Source organism: Bremia lactucae, linkage group LG1, assembly GCF_004359215.1.
Source record: "Bremia lactucae strain SF5 linkage group LG1, whole genome shotgun sequence".
NCBI classification, from domain to species: domain Eukaryota; phylum Oomycota; class Peronosporomycetes; order Peronosporales; family Peronosporaceae; genus Bremia; species Bremia lactucae.
In genome coordinates, this window is record NC_090610.1 from 5,270,182 (window position 1) to 5,289,832 (window position 19,651).

Here is a 19,651-nt window from a genome sequence, read left to right on the forward strand (position 1 = left end):
AATATGCATACAAGTGCAGTGCCCCACGCCCAGAGCCAAGAATCACTGAGCGAAATGATAAACCTCTCACTAATAAATAGAAAAGGACGCGCGTCCGACGCTGTTGCGAGATCGCAATGTTGAGGTGAACTGTAAGAAACGGTCGGGGTCAGTAGGTGCGGAAATCACCCTACTGATCCAGCAACGTCAAAAAAATTTGTTGGTCTCTTGACGAAAGTTGCTGATCACACACAAAAACTGTGTGTAACTCCCCCGCCTAACTTTCCTAAAATTAGGCTTTATGTTTGAGGTTCGAAAGCGTGGACTACTGTCAATGTAGCTCACGTGCCTTTAATAAGCCTGTTTCGTCCATGTTGTAAATATCCTCCCATTCAAACGTGTCGAGAATTTCGCGAAGTCCAGGCCGCGCATCGGCAATGAGAGTCATGTCCGCAGAACCGCTCTCACCAAACCGGCGGTAGGACTTGATGCCAGAACGCGCCTTTAGTCGGTCGAGCCACCCATTCGAGAATTCGAACATGCTTGCTTCAGGGAAGATATCGGTGAGAGAAACGGCCCTCTTGGACTTCAGGACCTCTCAGCTCATGCTGACCCGAGCCTGGTCTGATTGAAACCAGTGCACTCTCCCTCATGGAGCACTTAACAGTCCGGTGTATTTTGGCTCTTCCCGTTTTTAGTGTCTGCATTAGCAAGGAGATCAGCAGCTCGCCTGAGGGTGTTGGAGATCGTTGATTGGCTGACTTTGACGTTGAACTGCGCCTCTAACCATGCTGAAAGCTCTTTCTTGAATAAGCGTAGGATTTATCCGCTTTTTTTGCAGAGCTCGACGCGGACATTGTCCGTCATCACGGCGTAGGAAGGTGCTTTGGGGGGCAGGGTGATTCGACTTTGGGAAGGTTTGAAAAGGGCGGACGATGTGAAATTCGTACTGCCCTCGTTTTGCGGCTTTTATCCGCCAACAGCGCCTTTCCCTTACCTTAAAATACCTTGTACCTTGTTTAACCCCACTCATATGCTATTTTCTCGATTCAGATCAACAATGGATATTTCATCAACGAACATGGAAATCATTAAACAGCTTGAATCTCTAAGCAAAAATATTAAACTTGAGAAGCAACCAATGACCGCGCAAGGCAAAGTATTACCAGTAGCAACGGTGACGTTGATAACTTAAAAGTTTAATGGATCACAAGACAATAGAAGGGCTCAAACCTTGCGAATAATCTCTTCTTACACAAATCATTGACCGTCTGATATCAACAACTTTAAATGGCCTTACAAATGCCAAGGTGACGAATACGTGGCTAAAGCCACAACAAGACAAGGAACTGCTTGTGTTATCTGAAAAGCAAAAACAGGAAGTCCCTTTCGAGCTTAGCTGCATTGCATTGACTTGAACCTAAAGCCAAGGAATTACTTGTGTTTGAAACAATAAAAAACAGCAGCAATTTGGTCAAAGAGCATCAAAAAGTGCGCAATTACAGATTGCATCTTAATACTAGCCACTAAGTGGGTACTTATTTGTAGGAGCACATAAATTTCTACTTGTGTATTTCCTTCACGGGCTACGTTCAGTGAAGCAGAGATGCCGAGAAGATGAAAGTGCCTCTATCACATGCCTATAAGAAATAATCGGGTGTTCGACGAGACACGTGTGGCTCTCCACGGCGCGGTGCTGGGTCAAATTGCAAGCTTTCGCGCGCAAAAAGAGAAAGGTTTAATTAGTATCCATACATTTCTACTCGAAAGTCAATAATTAGAAACGTACAATGTATACTGCATTTGCTCGTCAACTTCCATAATTGCGGCCTCATTTCCACAGCGATAGCAATAATTTGGGGCACTAAAAATCGTCACAACGTTGCATTTGTGGGACCAATTATATCCTTCCATTACGAGTTGATGGGCTCGAGCAATAAGTGTCAGTCCATTAGCGTGATTAAATTGGTCGGAAATGTCTTGTCCAAAAGTGTACCCCGCGCCTCGTGGGGAAATGCCCCAGCCAGACCGATCGTCGGGATCTGACCATAGTAAATCGCACATAGCGCCTTCATGCGGCACTTCTTGCAACCGGTCAAAACCTCGAATGTAATCGAGCGTATCAATGGACGGTGAAAGGCCACCATGTAAACAAAAGATTTGGTTCTCAACGACTGCTGTGAGTGGCAAATAGTCAAATACGTCGGTAAAATAGCGCCAGACATTCGGACTTCCGTATTTCCGTAGACATTCGTCGTAAAAGCCGTAGACTTGTGTAATTTGGCGGCTTTCGTGGTTGCCACGGAGAATAAAAATGCGGTCCTTGTAACGCACTTTGAGGCACACTAGAAGCGTGACGGTCTCGACGCTATAGTACCCACGGTCTACGTAGTCGCCCATAAATAGATAATTTGTGTCGGGTGCATGGCCACCAATGCGAAAGAGCTCCATGAGGTCGTGGAACTGGCCATGGACGTCGCCGCAGACCGTCACGGGACAGCGGACGGGCTGGACGTTGGACTCCTGAACGAGCACCTCCTTCGCCTTGGAGCACAGCTGCATCACTTCATTCTCTGTCAATGGGTTGCAGCCCAAGAGCTTCTCACACCACGTGTCCAGCGTGTCGATGGACAAGTCGAACGGCGTGGAGCTCATTTGATCCGATGGGGCAAATAGCCAAATCTTCCACCCGCCCCTTTAAAATGCAAATAAATCTTGGTCTCAAAAGCGATAAAGCATTGAAACAAAAGAAATAGAAATGGAATGGGTGAAAGAGGGTAACCTAATTTATTTTGAATTTTGTTGTATTATCGTTGTAATTAGGTAACCTTAATATTGAATTAAAGGCAATATTCTGAAGCTCGGAATCTATTGCGGCCAGGAGTGCGTCTTTTTCTCGAGAGCTAGCAACGCGTTTTCTATTCTACGAGTTATGGCCGAGTATAGTGCTTTTTCCTGCTCTTGCGTCTCCCATGGCGAGTCTCTTGCCACGCAATTGTGAGCATACCGCTCAAAAAGATCGTCAAAGGAAAGTGGCTCGCCGACAATTACGCCAAGGTTGAGATTTTTCTTTGGAAGCACGCTAATGACACGATTTTGATCGTCTTGAGGCATTAGTTTCTCCATATTGTAATGATACACGGGCACTACGATCGGCCTCGTCGTAGCACGAGCAATGAGCTTGCCGACTCCCCATTTCAGCCGTCCAATCTCCTCTCGACGAGGACTTGGCCGGCCACCAAGCGCTAATAAAACGAAATATATCGTGAATAAACGTTTTGTAGCTTTACACACGTACATATAAACTTACGTTCGTCTTGTACAATCTTTCCTTCTGGAAAGATGTGCACCCATGCACCTTGTTCAACTTTGTCGAAAATTGCTCGGATCATCTAGAGGACAGCACTTTTTTAAAAAAAATTAATTGCTAAATTGCAATAAATTACGATGGACAATACCGGATGGTCAATTCCAGCGCCGCGCTTGATAGGCAGCGACTTTGCACCAAAGAAAAAGGCGGACGCGAGTTTTCCTTTTGTGTAGCAGTATTCTTGGCTTTGCATTTTCAGATTTTAGAAAATAAAAAAAGTGGCAACATTATCCAAATTTCGCACCTTGCCAAACTCCATCGGCTGTTTCGTGGCCACATATACCTCCATGGCATCATGCTATATATAAAAATGTAGTAAGTTATAGTTATTGCCGTCGTAAATATTATTCAAAGCTCTTACTTGGCGAATATTGCCGGATCGTCTACTGTTGCCGAGTGATTCGACACTGTGATAACAGATGTGCCCTTGGGCCGCTGGTCTAATTGCTGAACTAGAATCTCTACTCCTTTGATAGTGGAGCGGTTAAAGTGCTGCAAGTAGACCTTGGAACCAAGCGTCACGGCACCAAATAATGGGACGCGTGCCATGTCGTGCAGCCATTCAGGAAAGATCTCGGAACGCCGACCACCGTCGTATTTGCCGTCCCCTAAATCTGCAACTGGTGCGTCCACATATAAGGCCACTGTTCCCGCACTCACCGACAAGGAGCCAAAAGTAAATACACTCCTCGAAAACGAACTCACTAGACGCGAGCCGCGCCACAGCATCGGTGTGGGGAAGTGGTTTGAGATATGATAAAATTTATAATTGACAAAAACTGTCTTTGGCTCAACAATATTTGCACTTGCACAGCCAAACAATTGTATTATAGATATATTTCTAACAAAATAGAATCCAATTTTTTAACGACCATCACGCTCTACACAGGCTGATCGTAATACTGTCATTCCTCTGCTAGCTTATAGTCCCAGTGGAAGGGATACAGAATTGGAAATTATAAAAGATTTGGAAATATCATTACTACATTCGAATTGTGTCAACATGGTTTGTTAGGGGGTTCAAAGCTGTGTTTTAAGGAGGATCAGCATGCTGATAGGAGACTATAATTCTAAACGAGTTTAAAAAAATTGAAATATCAAAATTCGTCAAGTCTAAGGTCCACCTCATCATCAAACAGAAACATAAAGCCTGCCGAAAGAAAGCGGCAGACAAAAAGAGGAGCTAGACCATGCTGGCTTCTTGGGCAGAGGAGCGGTTCAACCTCCCTAATGAAATACGCAGGCTACAATCAGCCACATCTTTAAAAAGAGTTACCACCAGTTTGAGGCTATGGTGTGACGAAGCTCAGTGCCAAACGACCCCGGATTGTCCAACACCCTGTTGTGGAGGAAGCTGTTGCATCCTGGGTCCTTCCGTGGAGTGGCCCTGACTGAATATCTCATTAAGATGAAAGCCAAGACCTTTGCACAGAGCCCCAATGTTTCAGATGATGCAATTGAATTTTCTGCTGGCTAGTTGCACAAGTTCCAGCAGCGCCACCCCAGCTACGTTCTCTTCGGAATTATGGTGAACTGACAATGAAGCAATGAAGTTGCTCTGTCTGGTCTGGTACCACAATCGCCAAGTACAGTCTCTTTGATGTCTTCATCATGGATGAAACGAGTAAGTACGTTTTGTTGGGTTTCTTTTGGAGTGATACAAGGCTAATAAATTCAACCACTTCCAGGCCTAAAAAACAATCTCGCAATAGCAAGTTGAGGGTCTGAAAAAGAACAAGGTTTCATAGATGTTTTCCTACTAAAATTTCCATATTATTTCCTATAGTAACTGTCATGCTTTTAGACCCGCTTAACTCTCGCTTCCACATCAAATGCGGACGGGTCTGAGAAGCTTCCGCTTTTTCATCGGGCATGCTAGGGAACCGCGTGCTTTCCAAAAAAGACTAATGCTCAACTGTAATTATACTATCGATACAACAACAGAGCCTGGATGACCGGTGTTTTCTTAGGAATGGTTGCTAAAGCTAGAAGCTGACCTGAAGGTTTGTTCTGATTCATGCAAAGTTCAAAAACAGTTCGTTTTGTACTCTCATCACTTGTTGCCTTACAGAAACAGAAGCGCATGATCCTTCTCTTCCTTGACAAGGCTCCCTTCCACATTTGGGAGGACCTTAAACTTATTCACGTCAATGTTCTCCTCCTACTGCCTAATGCATCATCCAGGATTCAGCCAATGGATGCTGGCATCATCTCAGCATTCAAGTGCCATTATCGCCGCCATCAATTTCAGAATGCCCTTGACCGAGACAAGCGTGGAGAGGTTGAGATGTACAAGGTAGACCAGCTCACAGCAATGCGTTGATTAATGGCAGCCTGGGACGAGATCACAAGTCAAATTGTTGCCAACGGCTTCAATTATAGTGGTTCGTTCATTCAGGGTGGACAGCAGCAAGTGCCACAAACAGCAATGGAAGATCTGAATGAACAAGTTGTAGGACAAGTGCCACAGAGAACATAAACGTATACGCACCATACTCCAAGCTGCTTTTAATCGGCTCTCACTGCGCAATACCGTGTCGTTAAAAACTCCTCAATCCAATTGAAGAGGATGAGGCAGCTCACATCGAATTGGCTGATGATGAGATCCTGGCATATGTGCAGCATTCTGAGGAGCAAAATGAGGAGGTGCCAGAGGAAGAGGAAATGCTCTTATTCTAAAAAGCAGAGAAGCTCCAGAAAATTATTATTACTTATTTTTTGCTAAACATTACCAAACCTGAGCACCGCAATGCTCTTAAAGAAGCTCGCAAAATGCAACATTATTACGCCATGGTAGCACTGTGTTGGCTCCTGGATTTTATAATCATTTCTGCCTAATCCCTCCCACCATTTCTTATTTTCCCTCTAATTGTGATAAACTCGACTTCTGTTACCTTATGTTCTCATTGAAATCTTATTAAGTGTTATAATAGTATCTCACTAGGATCGATGACTGTGGATGCCAAATCCATAAAAAAAACAAAAATTATTAAGTAGCGTGGGATAAGATAGCGGAGGACTGACTGTATATATATACATTCCCCGTCCTTTGAAAGTCATACGTCGGACAGTCGACTAGGGACTTTAGTAGCAATTTATTTGCCACTTTAATTTTAAGGTGATGAGGTTAACCTCATCACCTCGGGCAGTAACACACAATGTTTGTGTGTGAGGAGCAACTTTCGTCAAAAGGCCTGCAAATTATGTTGACGTTGCTGGATCAGTAGGGCGCTCCGCACATGCTGACCCCGACCGCTTTTTGACGATACGCATCGCCGTTGCGATTTCGCAACAGCGTCGGATCCGCGTCCTCCGCTGTTCCTAGCGGAAGGTCGATCGTGTTGCTCAGTGTTTCTGACAATCACAGGCAGCGTCGAAGTTCGACCACTCGACTAAGGCAAGTGATACGAAACAAGAATGCTCGTTTGGAAAGCAACATCCATTAATTTTTTTAAAAGTCTGTCGTTAAGAGACAGTGCGATAGTCCTAGATCGACTGAAGAGTCGATCGTAGAGAATTTCGCTGTGGTTGCGCAACCACAGCCAGATTCAATTGGAATAATACTCACCAAATAAACTTGAGGGAATAAGTCACCAAGATTCGTGGGAAATAAGTCTCCAGAAACCTGTGGTCAAAGGTTCCCAGGTACTTTTGAAAATAAAATCCAAAGAGGGAATTGAGACAATAAATGTCTTAGTAAACAATGGATCAGTATAGGCGCTTATACACTTGATCTGTTAGCGCCTCCGAAGTTAGCTTTGAAGATTAAACGCTACAACCGAAACGGTTCCTGCGTGATCTGCGTAGTGGCAAAGTCAAGCAGATCTGTGTATTTGTCACGGATGACAAGTGCGTGGTCGATATTCGGTCGGCAATAGTTTTTCCTGTGAACGAACGGGCTCATCGATGGACGAAAGTATCCTCGATGAGAAGACTCGGATGGAACGTGTTATGCCCAATCCCGGGAGTCTTTATATACAAATCTTTTATACAACGAATTCAAAAATGTATTTTCTAAATCCGTACCGTGCGAGTTGCCTAAGGATAAAGGCACCCGACAGAAATCGTCCTGATACAAGTCATTAAACAGTGGCCATTGCCTCGTGAACAATATTTCCGATCGACAAATATTTTGCTGATCGCTTAGCAGCAGGCCATGTAAGGAGGAACCCCCCAAATAGCCCTCCGACCTTATGTGTGCGTAATGCAACAGGAGGATGGTGGATTGTGCATGCGTTCAATAAATTGAACGCTGCAACGGTACCGGCTCAAGCGCCGATACCACGTAAATATGTAATCATTGTTGATATGTTAAAGAGTACCATCTTTTCGTCAATGGATCTAATGAATTGATTCTATCAGATTCTTATGCATGAGCAGAGAACCCGCTCAAAGCAGTAAGCACCTCAAGCAGAATGCGAAAGAGAGGCTAGCAATGCTTCAGGCGCTAAGTAATGTCCCTGCAACATTCAACAGATGTGGAACCAATCTGTTGAAATCGGTGCGGGATTTCGCACCGAGCTATTTTGACGACGTCTTCGTTCATCATAACAGAGCCACGAGCGGAAAGTCGGAAAGTTGAAGTACATTGTAACCACGTCCGAAAGGTTCTTACACTTATGCGTAAGCACAAGCTGTATGCAAATCTGAAGAAGTGTTATTCGCTGCAAGCTAAACTCCACTTCTTGGATGCATCGTGGTAAACACAGTGTACGCCATGATTCGGAAAATATCAAGGCGATCTCCGATTGGTCTGTGCCAGTCGATGTAAAGGGACTTCGAAAGGTCCTCGGCTCAGCGGCGTACCTGCACCGGTACTCACGCAATTATGCTGAAATGATACTACATATTTCTTCTTTGTTGAATAAAAATATAAAGTGGTCAGGGAACGCTGATTGTCAGCGTTACTTTGAGGGCATCAAACAAAGAAAGCGGCGTACCTGCATAAGCACTCACGAAATTATGCCGACATGACACTACATCTTTCTTCTTTGTTAGAGAAAAATGTAAAGTGGTCATACAACGCTGATTGTCAGCGTTCCTTTGAGGGTATCAAACAAAGCTTGATGCAATCGCCAATCCTGGCGAATATGGACCAAGACAGACCATATCATGTGGTCTGAGACGCCAGCGGTTTTGCAATCGGGTATGCGTTTATGCAATTTGAAACAGACGATGCAAACCGCGTAGTGTGCTATCAATCGCGTCAGCTTCAACCAGCAGAACGCAATTTAGTAAGTGCATGACAAGGAACTACTTGCTACAAAATATGCACTGGCTAAGTTTAGGGTCTATCTCTTGGAAGATAGACCGTTCATTTCTTATACGGTCCATGCGTATTGACGCACAGCCGTACACAGTCCACACCTCTCGCAAAGAATGGCGAGATGGTTGTCTTTCTTCGCGGAGTTTAACTTCTCCGTAGATATAAACCAGGATGCCTTAATGTCGTCGCTGATGCCCTTTCGCGCCGGCCCGATTTTGAGCCGACTGCCCAAATCAATAGTGAAGATAAGCCCACTGTTGCAACAATCAACAGTGAGCATGAGCCCACAGTTGCAATAATATGAGTTCTGTCGTCAACATTACTTGACGACGTTAGAAGGGCCTTTCAAGAAGAAAAGACTCTTAAAAGATTCATAGATTTCTTAAAAATCTATTACAACAATACTTAAAAGGATTGGCGACATTGTATCGATCCTCACAGATCGATACATAACACGCAATAGTTTGCTATGTAACACAGCCATTGCTGGCAACACTCCTCGTGTCGTTATCTCTACCCATAATAGTTTGCGTTTACGTATCATGCATTATTGCCACGATGCACCAATTAGTGGGCATCGTGGACGTGAGAAGATCAACCTCACGATAAGTCGCGTCTTCTAGTGGGCGTCAGTATGAGTTTGTCCGCAAGTACATACGTGCTTGCAATGTTTGTCAATCAACGGATGAAGCCCAGTGCTTTATATATAAACTATTAAGCAGTTAAATCCCGTGCTCCATTTCAACTTTTGCCCGTTCCGGCAGAGTGTTGGGAGTCCGTAATTATGGACTTCGTCTTCGGATTTCCCAAAGATGATCACAAGAATCATGGTGTTGTTGTATTTGTTGTTTCAGCAAGATGGTACATATTACTGCAGTGTAAAGTCGATCATAGCCAACGTTTGTGCTCGTGTCTTTATTGATACGATACGATATTTCGACTCCATGAGTTACCCCGTGAGCTAGTTTCAGATTGAGACCCCAGATTCACAGCGGAGGTTTGGCAATCTCTGTTTGAAATCACTTGGAACACAACTGAAAATGTGAACTTCGTGCCATCCTGAAATAGGTGGGCAGACAGAACGTGCAAATCGTACCCTCGAAGAGATACTTCGCGAATACGTCCACTGTTTTGTGAGCTGGAGCGAGTTCTTGCCAAAGGTAGAATTTGCACCAACAATTCAGTGCAAGCTTCTACGAAGCATACATTGATTTTCTTGAACGGCTTACGCCACCCCCGTGTCCCCACCTTGTTTAAATAAACTTTTATTCAAGTGAAGTGAGGGATTCGCTCGAGCAAAGAACAATCTAGCTCTTGTTCGTCAGGCGGGTACTAATGTTGATTTAATTAAAATTGAAATAGACGAACTTAGTGATAGCGATAAGGCTATTACTGACTTTGATAACGATGCTGAAAGACTCAGCATGAAAACAATAATAATAGAAAGAACAATAATACTCTCACAAAAAAGAAGAATGACATCTTCGCAGTGCGCATCGTTCGCACTGAAGACGAAAACACAACCGAGTCGGCAGGAAAATCCCTGCTGGCTAGAGAATCAGTGGTCCGTTTCATACAGGGTTCCATCGCTGACGCGGTGAAATGACAAAAGCGGAACTCTGACAAAAATGGAAGAATAAAATTCATATTATATTTCAGCGATTAATTTTACTGGCCACGGTAAATCTACCAAAACCTATAGTGACGAACGTGTACTGCCCAAGTATATCAATTCATTTCGTGTACTGCACCGCCAAGGCAATGCATACACAATCGAGCTGCCTCGTAGGATGCGTGCGCATCCTACGTTTTATGTTGGGCGCCATTACCCTTACCATCGGTACGAGGCTTCTTCCGATTCCAAATCACCCCGGAACGGTTTAAGGCGTCTGCCAAAGCCTGATATTCCCGAGCTTAAGAAAATATAGTCTCGGGACGGAGTCTGGTTCTCGTAAACCAGACGATCTACTCTTTTCTCAAAGAAAGAGATCTTTTAACGAGCTGTCACCAGCTCGTTGTGAAGGGACTGATAATTCCTTTCGTTCGCCAATTGATCAGTCGCAACTTGCGCACAACTTCTCAACTGATCACGAGATAATTATCAACCGTCATCGATAACTCGCGGCGACGGGATCGCTTATGATCAATGTCCTCCCGTAAACAAAGAAGGACGTGATACAAGTCACGGTGTTGACTCGGGTACGAACGAGGCGAACCCGATTTTCCACCCTCCTTCACACCTATTGACAGATTCGAGTTGTGAAAAGTGTTTCTTTGTTGAACGCTTCTCGAACCACCGTGAGGTGAATGGGGCTCAAATGAGTTATTTAGCTCATTGGCGAGGGTATCCATATGGACCAATTATAAGTTACCTATAAATGAGTGGTTCCTGAAAGGCGGGAACACGTTCGTACTTAGTACGACTAAAAAATCTTCCTAACGAGTTTTAATTTTTTACTTGATACCTTATACTAGGGCTGAAGGCTTCCTCAAGCGCTTAGTCTAAGCTAGTGACGGGACATTCTAGCCCCGTTACACCTGGTAGCACTTAGTAATTCTTCTCATGCCCGAGTTTGGGATAAGCGAATCGTTGTATTTTGACGCTATAAATTTGCTTCTGGAGCACGCGACCTTTCTCATCTCACTGGTGTTGAGTGGGATACCCTCAGTCGCCTCGCGGTTATATCGGGAGAGGTTTCGTCACGTCGCTGATGAGATCAGCGACCCCCGACGCACACCGTCTCGCCATACATTAGTTTTATGGCCCGCGAGCTCGCTGTATAGAATCGGCTAGGCTTAACACACGCGTGATCTTAACGGAACGCTTTTGTGAAGACGGAACCCTCCTTCTACTCAGGAGAAGGTAAAAAAAAATTAAAATTCGATTGTCGCTAAATCGATGATTTTGAAAAGTAGACATCGCCATCGCATATAGGCTCCTCGAGACGCCCAAGTCGAAGGTCAAATTCCTCCTTTCCCATCTCACCGGGAAAGCCAAGGAATAGATCCTTGGTAAGGTCGCTGTAAGGTTCACTCATTTTAGTGAAGGCGGTCGAAAGTATAAGTTCGGCCGTATGCGGGCGAGCCGCTAGGGCTATGTTGTTCGCTTTTCAAAGAGACGAGCAACATGCGGCTATAGCCGAGCTCATCCAACATAAAATCGACGGGGCCATGAAAACGTAACCTTGCTTCACCAGCAAGGCTCTCAACACGCAAAGGTGTAAAGTATAAAGAGTGCTTAACAGTTGAAACTGTTCAGACAGCACCTTTCCATGCTGCTAGCAGGCCGACGCTTCCGCGTCGACCCAAAAGATTAAATATTAAAATTTCTTAGCTTAAGGCAGTTTAAGATGACTCCCTTTCAAGATGATTCGTCAAATTAGACGACGCCTTTGAAGCTTGCTGCATCAATGATGATGCGACAAAAGTGAGAGTCGGCATGTTTAACTTAGTTGGATGTGCCAAATCTTGGGCAGTAAGGCTCAAGCTTCACTACCCGTTTGTGTTTGGGTCCTATGAGGTCTTTGAGACCCGGCTCAAGCAAATATTTGGACCGCCACGAGCCGAATATAGGGCTTGAGCCGAGCTCCTAAATTTGACGCAGGGCAAGCGTGACCTTCACGCTTATGTCCAACATGCACGATACTTTGTAAGTTGTATCGTGAGTCATCCAATAGATAAACAAACGCAGGCAACTGTGTTATTTAAAGGGCTTGCGGACGGTCCTACCTGTTCCGGTCCGAGCTAGAGACGCTAGACTAAGCCATTTCTGTAGCGGAAGATGAGGACTTCAGCCTGAAACAGGCTTTCGACCCTTATCGTCCTTCGAGACAACAAGAAAACGGAGGTATAGAACCCATAAATCTCTTGTGTGTAGAGAGCGAGGAACCTCGCTCTTCAAGTTAAGACCGATTGCAAAAAAAAGAATCGTTGCCAGAAGACGGGCCACGAAGCCTATGAGTGTAGTGCCTTACGTCCAGTAAGTAGAATCAATAACGCTGAGCGAAAAGACCGACCTCTCGCTAGGAATAGCGGAGAACGCGGATCCGACGCTGTTGCGAAATCGTGACGGCGAGGCGGATCGTAAAAAACGGTTGGGGTCAGTAGGTGCGGAGCGCCCAACTGATCCGGCAACGTCAAATGAATTTGTTGGCCTTTTGACCAAAGTTGCTCCTCACACACAAATATTGTGTGTAGTTACACCAGGGGATGACGTTAATCTCATCACCTTGAAAACTATAGTGGCATATTAGTTGTCACTAAAGTCCATAGTCGATTGTGGGACGTCGAAATTTTTTATTGGACGCCAACCGCTAGAAGATCGCAGGGTCAACTTTAATAAGCACGATATCCCTTTAACGAGGATGACAGGGCGCCTAGCGACATGCGCATCTGTAACAGTAAAGAAACGCGTAGGTAATATCCAATACACGCTAAAGGGTAAACAGTATGATGATGATTTCATCGTACTGAATTTTAATGACATTTTGATATCATCCTTGGATTAACATTACTCAGAAAGCACGATCCATGACTAAACTGGCAGTATCAAGCCGTGGCGATGGCTGCCTTTCGTTAATCTGATGGTCATCTGATGAACTTCTTGGAGCACAAGCGTGTGGATGTCCTAACAGGCATCGTCGAAGATTGACCACCCAATAAACCTGTGGTCAAAGGTTCCCAGGAACTTTTAATTATAAGATCCAAAGAGAAAACTGTAACATTTTGTGTTTTGGTAAATAACGGATCCAGCATAGGCGCTTATACGCTTGATCTAATAGCGCCCCCGAAATTAACTTTGGAGATAACTTAATCGCCAACGCTAGAACCGAAATGGTTTATGTGCGATCTGCAGAGTGGCAAAGTCAAGCAGATCTGCGTACTCGTCACAAATAACCAGTACGTGGTCGGTCGGCAAAATATTCCTGAGATTGAACGGGTTCTCAGCAGCTGGCGCGGCCAGTAGAAGTCGCGACTTAGCGTGAGATTGGGACGGATTTTTTAGGTAATCCATCAACCCTTTTGGCGCGAATGATTTTTGAGATTAACATAAAATTTATGCTTACGCGTAAGTGTAAGAACCTTTCGGAGTGGGTACGATGTACTGTAATGTCCGACGTTCTAGGATGGTTCTGCTATGAACGAAGACGTCATCAAAATAGCTCGCTTCAAAATGTCACGTTCCATCCAAGTCTTCTCATCGATAACACTTTTGTCCATCGATGAGTATGAATTCGTCCGCAAGTACATACATACAGTCTAGCGAGATTCGTCAACGGGTGAAGCTTAGTGCTTCATCCTGTGCTCGGTTACAACCTTTGCCTGTTTCGGTAGATCTTTTACAGTCTGTATCCGTGGACTGCGTCTTCGGAATTCCCGACGACGAACATAAGAATAATGGTATTCTCGGTTTTGTTGATCGTTTCAGCGAAATGGTTCATCTTGCTGCAGTATTGGATCACAGCCAAAGGTTTTGCTCGTGTCTTTGTTGACTCGATATATATATAGTTTCGACTGCATGGGTTTCTCAGATCGAGACCCTGAATTCACGGCGGAATGTTGGAAACTGTGTTCAAATCATTTGGAGCACAGTTGAAAATCTCAACGTCTGTTTATCCTGAAACAGATGGTCTAACGGAGCGAGCACACCGTATTCTAGAAGAGATACTTTGCGGATACAACCCCATTTATTCAACAATTGAGTGCATGCTCTACAAAGCATACCTCATTTTTCGTGAATGGCTTACGCCATCCACGTATACCCACCTCTTTTGAGAGTGACTCTTATTCAAGGGGGGAGGCACTCGCTCGAGCAAGCAACCTTCTAGCTTGCTCGTCGCGCATTAGCACTAATGTCAATGCGAAGAATACCAATGTTGATTTAATTAACATTGGAGTGGACAAATTCAGTAATAACAATAATGTTAATACTGACTTTGATGACGTTGCTGAAATACTCATCATCGAAAACAACATTGTATTGAGAGCGATAATACTCTTAATAATGAAGAGATGTAATTTCCTGTTGGCTAGAGAAGCAGTGGCTCACTTGGACAGGAATCCATCGCTGATGCGGTGGACCGATAGAAATGGAACTCTGACAAAAATGGAAGAGCAAACATACTGTCATTTAATGTTAATGACCTAGTCCTAATGTTTACATTAAACCTACCAAAACATGTAGTGACGAATGTAGGCGGTAATAAATTACTTTTAAGGTATATCGGCCCGTTTCGTCTACTACATCGCCAAGGCAATGCATACACGATCGAGCTGCCTCGTAGTATGCTACGTTTTATTTCGGGCGTCTCCGCCCGTACCATCACTTCGAGGCTTCTCCCGATACCAGATTACACTGGAACGGTCTAGGGCATCCGCCAAAGCCTGACGGTTCCGAGCCAAAGCCTTATTGTCTCGGAACAGAGTCTGATTCTCTTGAACAAGACGATCCACTCTTTCCTCCAAGGAAGAGATCTTATGACAGCTGTCACCAGCTCGTTTTAAAAGAATAATGTGTACTTTCGTTCTCAAGTTGATCAGTCGCAACCTGCGCACAACTGGTCACGAGAACCATAATCAATCGTCACCGCTTAATCGCGGCGACAGGATCGCCCGTAATAAATGTCCCCCCTCAAATATTTAAGAGGGTGATCCAAATCACAATGTAGATCAAGCGAAGCGAAGCCAATTTTACCTTCCCCTCCACACGCATTAATGAATTCAGGTGGCGAGAAGCCTTTTCTTGCTAAAGTTTTTCGGGACACTGTGAGGTAAAAGGGAGTTCGAGCGAGTTATCTCGTTCGTTGGCGAGGGCATCCACCCTCGCATGATAGTTGGAAAACTCGTTCCCAACTGATGTTGGACATTCGGGTCTCGTGCTGCAGCGCAACGGGACCCATCCTCCTCGACAGAAGGTCCATCGGAGAACGAATGCTTCTCGTGCTTGCACAAGGATTGGAGGTTCTGGATCTCTTGACGCATCTTGTAAGATGAGGTCCTTCAATAAGAATCTTAAGGGGATATACTTCCTTAGGGCACGACCTGCACTCTAAAAACAGCATGGACATGAGACCCCCCCATGAGAGGCAAGGTATCCCTGCCTCTCTAGACACACGGTGCAGCTTATAGCGTGCAACGACTACGGTCGTTTCTCGAACCGTTCACAGAAAGCATTTAGCTTGTCAAGTCAGACCTCACGGCCTACATTATGCACATTACTATATTGTCATCGATGCCTTTTTCCGGCATCGATGAACAATTCCGGTTTATCCTTACCAGGCTTGTGAAGCCTGGATGAGTCGAATAACGGAGTATGTATCGATCGTTGGTCATGTCAGACCAACGAATCGGGTTACCCTTAGAGGGCAACCAAGACTTCTTATTAGGTGCGAATCGCAACGTATTGCGGCCCCTCTCCTGTTCGCTCATGTAAATCATTACGTTAACTTGAACCATGGAGCGATCCCTAGAATCATTCCTTTCCTGGTGATTCAAACTATCCCCACCAGCAGCACTCTTCCCTTCACGACCACTTAGCTCCTGGTGACGCATACTAATGTCACCAGAGTGATCATCGCCCAAGGAGGCATCATCAGAATACTCCCCACCAAAGAGGTCCAACGAGTCGAACAACCTCGTCATCACCTCTCTGATTGTCACGTTAGAATCCAAAGGTTTAACGGACTCGGCCTTTACAGTAGATACTGAGTCGGGCGATGCAGGTGACTTGGTCCAGCGACCTGCAATTGGATAAGCAGGTGACTTGTCACCGTCATTTGCGATGTCATCAACAGATGACATGTTCTAGTCACCTCGAATGGGAGTAGGAGGTGACGTATTCCCCACAGTAGACGCATTAGCATCTACTGAAACATTTGCATTACCAAAAGCTGGTAGCTGCACTGATTCGTGCAGCTGCCAGCTTTGCGGCCTCACGGGCCACGCGCACAGACTTATTCGTCGAGTAATGGGAAAAAATGGTATTTTAGATTAAACCAATAATGCAAAACTACAGGGGAAGACATAATAGTATTTCCCGTCATCCTACATCAGTCACTATAGTGTCTGTTGGGTGAGGGTGTTGTAACGTTGTGTCCCTCTACATAAGTATTATTTTATATAAGAGGAATAATAAATATCATTTCCTATGAGGGAATATAAATAAAGAAGTACAAAATTATTATCTGTATAAATTTTGACTTTAATAATTTGAAAAAAAAAATATTATCAAATTTGAAAATATCGACTATTATTATTAATACCAATAATGCAAAATATAGGAGATGACATAATAGTATTTTCTGTCACCCTACATCAGTCACTATAGTGGCTGTTGGTTAAGGGTGATGTAACGGGGTGTCCCGGTACATAAGTATTATTTTCTATAGGAGGAATAATAAATATTATTTCCTATGAAAGGAATTAAATAAAGAAGTACAAAATTATTATCGTTATTAATTTTGACTCAAATAGTTCCAATATTACCAAGTTTGGTAATATTAATGCCAGAAGACATAGGGATAAATTCGACAGGTCTTTAACTTTGGATTTCTGTCTACTGTAACAAATTCCTCGGTTTTGCTTTGTTGTTTATGCGAATTGATGCTGTAAATGCCAAATCTAATTGCAATCATCATAGTCTGTCCAGCGATAAAACAACAAGTCAAGTAGCAGCAATCAATTGCATCAAAATTCCCATTCACGATCTTGTCTATCGGCGTTCACGGTCTCGAAAACGGTCACGGTCGCCATAGCGCTCACGACTTCGACTTCGATCTCGATCATAGTAGTCACTATTCGGTCGTTGTGGACGATAATTTCGACTTCGATCCGAGCGAGTATACTCTTCGCCATAGTGTTCGTTGCGCTCCCGACGACCGCTACGCTCGCCCCGTTGCCGCAAAAAGCGATTTTGGTCATTGGCCTTTGACGAGTTTCCATTAATGGCAGCCGCTGCTGCCATTTCTTCATGATGCCGTTTCTTAGATTGATATTCGTGAGTCGAAGACACGCAAAATTTCGGAAGGCTGTACATCAAACTATCACAGTGAACAACTCGCAAAAAAAACACATCTTTTACGAGTCTCAAAACGTACTCGCGCGGTTTACATGTCTGTACTCGCCAAAAGTAATCGTGATTCATAGCTTCTGCAGCAGTAATACGCTTTGACGGATCAAGCTGCAAAAGCTTTTCTAATAAATCAATAGCATGCGGTGGAAAACTAAACAACCATTAGTCCAGCAGTACAAAATAGAACCAAAGTACCGCACGCACTTGGTAAACCGCTCACGCAAAGGGCAAATGTATTTATCGTCCAACCGAAGATTCTCGGCTCCTGGTAGTGTAAAAAAATCAGGCCACGTGTCTTCAGTAGGCATGCCACAAAGCCCAAAAATCAATTGGAGCTGCCATTAAAATACCCAACGAATCAGTCTTCTCATTTTGAACGCCGATCACAAATAATTAGACAAACCTGCTCTGTTTCGGCCTTGCCCTGTAAAATGGGCTTGCCAAGTAAGAGTTCACCAAAAATGCACCCAATTGACCAGAGATCCACGGAAAAATCGTACGACGTTGATCCCATGAGTAGTTCGGGTGGGCGATACCAAAGCGTCACAACTTTATTTGTATACCTCCCAGCTTTGGCATTCACTTCATTCCAAAACCTAGAAAGCCCAAAATCCCCAACCTTGAGCATACCTTGGTTATTCAAAAGCAAGTTTGACGCCTTGATATCGCGATGAATAATCTTATTGCGGTGCATGACAGCAATGCCCGTCAAAAGCTGCCGCATATAGCACTGGATTTGTGTCCGTGTAAATTTGACACGCGGATGATTCAAAAGCCCCGATAAATCGTGTTCCATGTACTCAAACGCGAAATATAACGGTGGTCGCTTGCCTTCCTTCGGTGGAGCTGTAAACCAAATTGCCACAATTATATTAAAGAAGCTATCACGATAAATTACATACCACTAGATGAAACAATCTCGTTTAGCTTCACAATATTCGGATGTTTCAAATATTTTAATATTTTCATCTCGCGAATCGAAGTGACAGGAAACTTTCGTAATATACGAGCTTGTTAGTTAAGAAATTAATCTACTTTCTAGACAAAGACTTACTCCATTCTTTTCGACATCCGGTCGAAGTTTCTTTAATGCAACAATGTCTTTGGTAACTTTATGTTGACACTTGAACACTTCACTACGTATACATAAAATCAGCTTGTACTCTCGAGTGCCACACCAAGTTTACTTAACGTACCCATAAGTCCCCGAGCCGACTTTGTCAATAATACTATAATTGCTAATGTCGCCAATATAAAAGCGTGGTCTCTTCATTGGTACTTCTTGCACGACCTCGGCCATAATCTCCCTTTCTCGGACAGCACTTCGCATGGATGCAATCACCGAAGACGAGGTATCAGCAGTATTGGTGGGGTCCATACTTACATCACTTTTTTCATGAATATCTTTTCTGTCTTTGGAACTAGCTTGTGTTGCTTCAAAATTATGTGGCTCATGACCCTCGTGAGAGGTCTGTACGGCGTTCTCGAGAGCTTCTGCCAATTTTATGGCGATCTTGGCACTAGGTGGAGAAAATGGAGGGTGTGGAGGGGGCGGTGGCGTGCCAAATGGACTTGCTACGGGTGGCGATGGCGGAGGAGGCGGCGTCGGAAAGCTCTGGGGTTCGTCAAATCTGCGCGTGTCGTCGTCATTTTCCTCTAATGGACGATACTTGGGCGGTGTGCAGGATGGCGGAAGCGGATCGAGTACGTCTTCGGGACAAGGAGGCAGTGGCGACGAAAAGCTAGAGCACTGTTTGACTTTCAATGACGCATTTGGACTGGAGTGTGGGGACGTGGATGCGGTTATCTGGTCCTGTGGGGCAACATTAAGAGATTTATTGCAGCGAGGTGGAGTCGATGTGGTTGTTGGAAGTGGAGAAAGAGGCGTGGACAGCGCAGGCGGTTTAGAAGAGGGAGATAACGCCTCCTCCTCCATGTTTGGCCTTTTTTGGTTTGCACAGTTTAG

The 19,651-nt window shown here is 44.5% G+C and overlaps 3 protein-coding genes across 3 annotated transcripts; all 3 read right to left on the reverse strand.

Moving 5' to 3' along the window:
• Positions 1 to 1,436: 1,436 nt before the first annotated feature.
• CCR75_000579 (uncharacterized protein) lies at positions 1,437 to 2,655 on the reverse strand. The gene is made up of 2 exons (XM_067958686.1): positions 1,769 to 2,655; positions 1,437 to 1,692 (listed from the first exon to the last, which is right to left on the reverse strand). Exons 1-2 carry the CDS (start codon positions 2,632 to 2,634, stop codon positions 1,620 to 1,622), a joined length of 939 nt encoding a protein of 312 aa, XP_067822340.1. The 5' UTR covers positions 2,635 to 2,655; the 3' UTR covers positions 1,437 to 1,619.
• A 110-nt stretch (positions 2,656 to 2,765) lies between these two features.
• Positions 2,766 to 4,215, reverse strand: CCR75_000578 (uncharacterized protein). The gene is made up of 5 exons (XM_067958685.1): positions 3,711 to 4,215; positions 3,594 to 3,647; positions 3,438 to 3,534; positions 3,290 to 3,371; positions 2,766 to 3,224 (listed from the first exon to the last, which is right to left on the reverse strand). Exons 1-5 carry the CDS (start codon positions 4,076 to 4,078, stop codon positions 2,848 to 2,850), a joined length of 978 nt encoding a protein of 325 aa, XP_067822341.1. The 5' UTR covers positions 4,079 to 4,215; the 3' UTR covers positions 2,766 to 2,847.
• Positions 4,216 to 16,961: 12,746 nt separating this feature from the next.
• Positions 16,962 to 19,621, reverse strand: CCR75_000577 (uncharacterized protein; the record flags this gene model as incomplete). The annotated part of the gene is made up of 7 exons (XM_067958684.1): positions 16,962 to 17,641; positions 17,711 to 17,836; positions 17,890 to 18,020; positions 18,089 to 18,531; positions 18,588 to 18,678; positions 18,740 to 18,821; positions 18,882 to 19,621. 7 exons carry the CDS (start codon positions 19,619 to 19,621, stop codon positions 17,326 to 17,328), a joined length of 1,929 nt encoding a protein of 642 aa, XP_067822346.1. The 3' UTR covers positions 16,962 to 17,325.
• Positions 19,622 to 19,651: the final 30 nt, after the last annotated feature.

Excerpts from the sequence above, each read along its gene's own strand:
- CCR75_000578 (XM_067958685.1), bottom strand. The coding sequence starts at position 4,078 with ATGCTGTGGCGCGGCTCGCGTCTAGTGAGTTCGTTTTCGAGGAGTGTA. Across the intron at positions 3,648-3,710 it reads GATCCGGCAATATTCGCCAA|CATGATGCCATGGAGGTATA; the intron begins GTAAGAGCTTTG and ends TTTTATATATAG. Across the intron at positions 3,372-3,437 it reads GCGCTGGAATTGACCATCCG|ATGATCCGAGCAATTTTCGA; the intron begins GTATTGTCCATC and ends GCTGTCCTCTAG.
- CCR75_000579 (XM_067958686.1), bottom strand. The coding sequence starts at position 2,634 with ATGAGCTCCACGCCGTTCGACTTGTCCATCGACACGCTGGACACGTGG. Across the intron at positions 1,693-1,768 it reads GAGCAAATGCAGTATACATT|CTTGCAATTTGACCCAGCAC; the intron begins GTACGTTTCTAA and ends TGCGCGCGAAAG.